The sequence below is a fragment of the Neoarius graeffei genome, chromosome 6 (genome assembly GCF_027579695.1).
Source record: "Neoarius graeffei isolate fNeoGra1 chromosome 6, fNeoGra1.pri, whole genome shotgun sequence".
NCBI classification, from domain to species: domain Eukaryota; kingdom Metazoa; phylum Chordata; class Actinopteri; order Siluriformes; family Ariidae; genus Neoarius; species Neoarius graeffei.
In genome coordinates this window covers 28,065,333-28,072,506 of record NC_083574.1, presented here as the reverse complement: position 1 = coordinate 28,072,506, position 7,174 = coordinate 28,065,333, and the positions used below count along the sequence as shown (strand labels likewise).

The following is a 7,174-nucleotide window of genomic DNA, read 5'->3' as shown; positions in this document are numbered from 1 at the left end:
CTTAAAGTATACAATAATAAACTAAAAATAGGGACTTGAAGTATGTAACTAAGGGGTGTTGTGGCTCAGTCAACTAAAGCGCCATACCATAAATCTGGGGACCTGGGTTTGATTCCAACCCAAGGTAATTTCCTGTCTCTACACTGTCCTATCCAGTAAAGGTGAAAAAAGCCCAAAAAAAGAAGTATATCGATAAGTGTACTTGTGGTATACTTTAAGCATGCAAGAGGGATATACCAAGTACATTGATAGTATATAGATGAGTGTACTTGTTGTATACTTTAAAGTATACTTTTATAAACTTGAAATGTTCCAATTTAGTCCGAAAAAGTATTAAATTTGTATACTTTCTAGTACACTAAAAGTACATGGTCTGTAGTATACTTGCTATACTTATACTCGTACTGAAGCATACTTAATAAAATGAACTTTAAGTATACTACTTTTTGCTAAGGGTATTGACACAGTAATATATTAATAAACCTATACCCATAATAAACCAAAGCACTAATAATCAGCTAATGCAGCTGAGAATCCACCCTGTGAGGTCATTACATATGCAAAGTCAACAAGCAAAAAGTGAAGACTATTCAAAATGAACACAAAATAATCAACACAATGACTAGCCAAGGACAAACTGGTGTGGAAATCCCCCATGCTTCCAGGTAAAAACAAATGAAATGGTACACATGTTGCAGTTTATACACACACTCCGAAAATTTAGAAAACTTAAGAAGAATGGGGGAAAAAAAAACTGCCAGAGCAATCTTAATTACACAAAAGCTAAGACATGCAAAAATTTGAAATGAAGGATTTTTTAATGTTTTGAACCTTTTTTTTTTTTTTACTGATAATAAAGAGTCATCTGTGAAATCAACTTGGAGTAAATGTCTTGTTGATTGATATAAATTTCTTTGTCTATATTTTTTTCCCCAAGGGTATGCAAGCTCATCTTAGTAATCAACAGTCACAAGTGCTATTGTTTGCAAAGGAAAGGTCAGGCAACACACAAAGAAGCACAATGACCTTTGTAGCATATAAAATTAGTATTACACTTGACATGTGTCTTGTTGTGACAAGGGGAAGGAACGACCATCTCATACAATGTAAGTTTACAATACAATATTATTCCACACACCACCACATCTACAAACTGCTAATTGATCTGCTCCCCAAGGAATGATTGCACTTAACTTGATTGTGTAACATGAAAAATAAAATCAAAAGAAATATTTGCCCTCATGTTCTGCTTCCTGAAGGAATCTGCAAGGAAATATAATCAGGATTTGATCTTAATTGTTTCTTGATTTTGATGAATGCTTTTATTGATTAAAACCTAAGGAATCATGTACTTAAATAGCTCTACAACTATGTTGTATATGTATACACAATCATGTGCGGTTATGAGTTGTGTTTTTTAATGACAATTTAAGACACATTGATGAGCCATACAAATGAATAGTGCTAAAATCCACAATGATTTCCACTTATTTTGATCACTGGATTGGTCATAGTAGCTGATTAAGAATTAGATAATCTTTTCATCCTAGCACAATAAAGTTATTGTAATGAATATTCAAGACAGCCAGCATATTGATAAGCATAGTGACGTCAGTGAAATTCTAAACTCTAATATCCAAGAAATCCTTTTTCCAAACATAACTATCAGAATGATCCATGGTAAAATATGGCATACAGGTATACAGTGGGGTAAATTAGTCCAATCTGAAGGTTAGAACCTAGGACACTTCCCCCAGACCTCAGCTTATTCCCATATTGGTCCAGCAACTGTAGAGCAACACCATTGGTCCATCCAAACCCCAGCTGCAAAAGTAAGTAAAAACATGGCTCAGATAAAAACTATTCAAGGTCTACTGTGTAAGAATTAAAAAAAAATAGTTTGGAAGTTTGACAGCATGAATGTAGATGTACATTCAGTGCTCTGGTGATGATTATAGTAATCTAAATTGGAATTGTATATATATATTTTTTTAATAATACTAATCCCATTTGCAGAAAATTGGGATATTTTTCAAAATACAGTAAAAACAAAAATCTGTGATTTGTTAATTCATGTGAGTCTTTATTTAACTAACAAAGTCACAAAGAAAAAAAAATCAGTGGTTTTACTGACCAACTTAATTGTATTTTGTAAATATGAATGAAGTTAGAATTTGATGCCTGCTTCACACTCAAAAAAGCTGGGATACAGGCAAAATAAGACTGAAAAGTTTATACGATATTCAAGTAACACCATTTTGGAAGATTCCACAATAAGCAGGTTAACTGGGCCTCACAAAAAATTGTGTTTCCCCTGTCACAACCTCAAAAACATTCAGGGTAGGATGGTCAGATTTTTTTCTTTTCTTTCAGAACCATATCAAATTGGTACGTACAAACAATTTGGTTTTAAATATCAAATTGAGTGATGCATGAAAATTTATTATAATTATATGCATGATGGCAGGATTTCATGAAAATATGAATATTAATACTTTTCGAGGCAGTTTTCTTCTTTGTTCATACACCACTGCCTGACGTTTAATCATACAAATGCAACATCAAAACTCCATAATGGTCTGCTTTATCAGTCCCACAAAGCATGTCATGGACATCTCAAACTTCCTGGTGCTGCAGACATTGGACAAACAGATGAAAATCTGGAAGAGTATGGAGGTGAACAACTTCTCATTTGTGACTGGGTTAAAGACCTGGGTATCAGGACACTACATGATTAATCCTATATCGTTTTTATCCGGGTAAGGAGGAATTTTTGAAGCTTTTTGTATGTGTCCTTGTGATGGTTGTTGCTAGGACTCTACAAGTTTTAGTATTGGGTGTAAACAAATCACAGCTGCTCGATTCTCAATCCTCCCTGCTCTTGTCTTCCAGCAGGCATCATAGATCTATATAATTTACCCACAAATGTATTTATTTATTCTGCCCACTGGATGCATGCGTTCTGTGTGTGCGCGCGCGCGCGCTCACTCTGCGTGCGCGCGCGCGCTCACTCTGCGTGCACATGTGGGTAAAATGCAGAGGAGGAAGGTGACAAAGGCCTGTTCTTAATTTACCCACAAATGTATTTATTCCACTGGAAAAGTGTTCACCAAACCAACTACCTGATTTGGGATACTACGACATCCTGAACTATTTAGTATTTGGGATTTCTAAATACACCAGAGATACTAAAGGCTTACAAAAGTACAGATGCCAACCAATATTTCAAGGCAGGTTTTGTGCCGAAATATTATGGGAAGCCTTTCATCAATTCTATGTAGAAATGCTGCCAAATTCTCTGGTCTTGAACTCATTAGATAGACCAAAAGACAGTGGAAACATATGCTGTGGTCAGATGATTCGACGTTTCAGCTTGTTTTTGGGAAAACCAGACATTGAGGTCTCAGTACCAAAGGTGAATATGACCATCCATTTTGTTATCAGAGACAGGTGCAAAAGCCAGCATTTGTCATGATATGGGGTGGATCAGTGCCAAAGGCAGGGGTGAGTTGCATGTGTGTGAAGGTACCATTGATATTTTGGGGCGTGTATGGCATAATGGTTAGGGATGCAGCTTTGGGATCAAAAGGTTGCTGGTTTAATTCCCTAGACCAGCAGCAATGGTTGAAGTGCCCCTGAGCAAGGCACCTAACCCCCAACTGCTTCCTAGGCTGCTCTGGGTGTGTTGTATGTCACTCTGGATAAGCACATCTGCTAAATAAATTGGGATTTTAGAGAGACATATTCATCAAGGCAACATAATTTCCTGGGAAGTCCATGATGATTTAAGCAGGATGATAACTGGTCTCATTCTGCATGGGCTACAACAGCGTAGCTTCGTAGACACAAAGTGCATGTGCTTGACTGGCCTGCTATCAGTCCAGCTCTGTTTCCTGTTGAGAATGAATGGCGCATCATGAAGACGACAACGACAACCACGGATTGTTGAGCATCTAAAGTCTTGTATCAGGCAAGAATGGACAAAAATTCTGATTGCAAAACTGCAGCAATTAGTATCCTCAGCTCCCATATAATTAAAAAGTGCTAAAGGGACGGTGATGTAATACAATGGTAAAAATGCCTCTATGCCAACTTTTTTTTTTGAGTGTGTTGCAGGCATCAAATTTTAACTTCATTTATATTTACAAAATACAATTAAGTTGAAAAGTAAAACTATTGAAAATCTTTTCTTTGTACTTTTGTCAGTTAAATAAAAGGTTAACATGAATTAACAAGTAACAGATTTTTGTTTTTATTGCATTTTGGAAAATATCCCAACTTAGTTTAGTTAGGTTAGTACATTTTTATCATAAAATATTTATTTCTTGACCATCTTGCCTTCAGTGTACTGGATTTAAACAAAATTTTGCTCATTATTAATATCAGAATCAAGTTTATTGCCAAGTACATTCTCCCATACAAGAGAATCACTTTGGTGATTGGTGCTTGAACAGTTGGGATAGAAGAATTTAGCAAAGATAAAAAGTAGCTATGTACATAGAATAAGAAATAGAAGAGTCTGAAATCTACAAATTTGAAAAGTGGACATATTTAAGAGGTATGTGTACGAGTTGTTGGAGTCAAAGCTGTACAGTATGTCCGGAATGTGCAAAAATAGGTCACATGATGATAAAGATGGAGAAGAGACATGATAAGAGTGTGTGAGAGGAAGAGAATATGTGTAATGGGCCAAGTCAATAACCAAGCTGTACAGTGTGAGCTGGAAGGTGCAATAAAGGTTCACAGAATGGAGATGTATGACATGGCCTTGAAATGAGCAAAATTGCAGTTCAGAGACAAAGTGCATTAATGTCACACATTGGAAGTGTAAGGTTAACGTCAGTGGGGGTCTCTGACCTTATTGATGAGGCCAGCTGCAGTGGGGAAAAAGCTGACCTTACGGCATGAGATTTTGGTTCTAATGCACTGCAACCTCCTAACAGAGGGGAGTGATTTGAAAAGTTTGTGTCCAGGGTGAGAGGAGTCAGCCACAATCCTTCTGCTCTCCTCAGGGTCCTGGACTCGTACAGGTCCTGAAGAGACAGAAGGTTGCAGCTAATCATCCTCTCAGCAGAGCAGATGATGTGCTGCAGTCTGCCCTTGTCCCTGGCAGTGGCAGCAGCGTACCAGATGGTGATTGATGAGGTGAGGATGGACTCTATGATGGTGGTGTAAAAGTGCGCCATCATTGTCTTTGGCAGATCAAACTTCAACTGCCGCAGGAAGTACATCCTCTGCAGTGCTTTCTTGGTGAGCAAGCAAGTCCTGGGTGATTATAATGCCAAGGAAGCAGAAATACTCCACAGAGATTACATGGGAGTCAAACAGGGTGATAAGGAGGGTGTGGCAGAGCTCCTCCTGAAGTCCACAATCATTTCCACTGTCTTTAGAGCATTGATCACCAAGTTGTTCTGCCTGCACCAGGACACCAGATGGTCAATCTCCCACCTATAGGCAGACGCAGACTCATCCTCATCATAGATGAGTCCAACGAGGGTGGTGTCGTCTGTGAACTTGAGGAGCAGCTGTTGGTGTACAGGTAGAAGAGTAGAGGAGAAAGGATGAAGCCTTGGGGGAATCCAATGTCGTTGATTCAGGAATCAGAGATGTGTTTCCTCAGCTTCATGTGCTGCTGTCAGACAGGAAGTCAGTGATCCACCTGCAGGTGGAGTCAAGCATGTTCAGCTGGGACAGCTTATCCTGCAGAAGAGCCAGGATGATGGTGTTGAAGGTGGAACTGAAATCCACAAACAGGATCCTAGCATAGGTTCCTGGGGAGTCCAGGTGCTGAAGGATGAAGTGAAGAGCCATGTTGACAGCATCGTTGGCAGATCTGTTGGGTCTGTGGGCGAACTGCACGGGGTCCAGTAGTGGGGTCAGTGATGGCTTTGAGGTGGTAAAACACAAGGCGCTCAAAGGATTTCATGATCACAGAAGTCAGGGTGATGGGTCTGTAGTCATTTAATCCTGTGATCCTTGGCTTTTTGGTGACAGGGATACATTAAATGGTGGAGGCCTTGAAGCAGGCTGGCACACGGCATGTCTCCAGTGAGGTGTTGAAGATGTCTGTGAACACTGAAGACAGCTGATCAGCATAGTGCTTCAGGGTAAATGGTGAGACTGAGGCCCTGTCCACAAGGCAACGGATTCAGGTGAATATGATAAAATTGTTTATCATTTCAGCCTGGCGTCCACACGGCACCGGTGTTTTGGGTGCCCCAAAACGAAATCTTTTGAGAACGGGTTCCAGAGTGGAAAAATCTGGCAATGTTGCCGTTGCGAAGTCGTCTGGATCAGTAGAATGGATTTGTTTATAATGACGTCACAACCACATGACTGTCGGTGCTTCACGCCGGGTAGAAGTGTAATGAACTCGATGCGAGTTGTCAACAAATCCTATAACTTGGTTCATGAAACGCGCTTACAAAATATTTTCACTGTGAATATTTATTGTGTAATGGTGCAGAGAGAGAGAGAGAGAGAATAGCCCTTAGGGCAGAGTCTTTAGTCCAAACACTGCGGAAGCAATACCAAACCGCACACCGCCCGTGCGCTTTCCAAAAACAAAAACAATCCCGCCAGCAAAAATAGGAAAAAAAAAAAAGGAGCGATCTCACCTCTTCAGATGTTGGTTTAAGTCCGACAATACATTCCTCAAAAAGGGCGTAGAAGAACAAAGTAATCCATCAACGTGTAGCATTCAATTTATTCCGGACCATTAAAGAATTCTGGAGGATATCAGAATGTTGGCGTACCGGCTTCCATCTACCCCCATTCATTCCCCTTTCTGCGTCTTTCGTTTTACGCTAATGATTAATAATCAAAACTTTATGTGGCTGATGCTACAGAAGGGGTTTATGCACGTGTCTACTTCTTCTATTGTTCTGGTGTCTCTGATGGGACCGTCTTACAGCGCACGTAGAGGTGTGGCATGTGTATTGCATCGTTTTCAGCAAGCGTTGCGTTGCCATATATACCTGATATTTTACTGATCCGTTGCCCATGTGGACGCGATATTAAAAAAAAAAAAAACTCGTTGCCGTTGTCGTGTGGATGTAGCCTGAGTTGGGACCTGTTGCTTTGTGGGGGTTCAGCTTCTTCAAGAGCTTGTTAATGTCTCTCTCCAGAATGGAGAGAGTTGAGGCTATGGTGGAGGGTGGATGGGCCTCTGAGA

The 7,174-nt window shown here is 39.7% G+C and overlaps 1 protein-coding gene across 1 annotated transcript in view; it reads right to left on the bottom strand.

Moving 5' to 3' along the window:
- Positions 1-1,634: 1,634 nt before the first annotated feature.
- treh (trehalase (brush-border membrane glycoprotein)) overlaps positions 1,635-7,174 on the bottom strand; it is a 111,238-nt gene continuing 105,698 nt past the window's right edge. Inside the window, exon 15 of the mRNA XM_060924325.1 lies at positions 1,635-1,824. Within this exon, the coding sequence (XP_060780308.1) occupies positions 1,666-1,824 (159 nt within the window). The 3' untranslated portion in view covers positions 1,635-1,665. The remainder of the gene's footprint in view (positions 1,825-7,174) is intronic.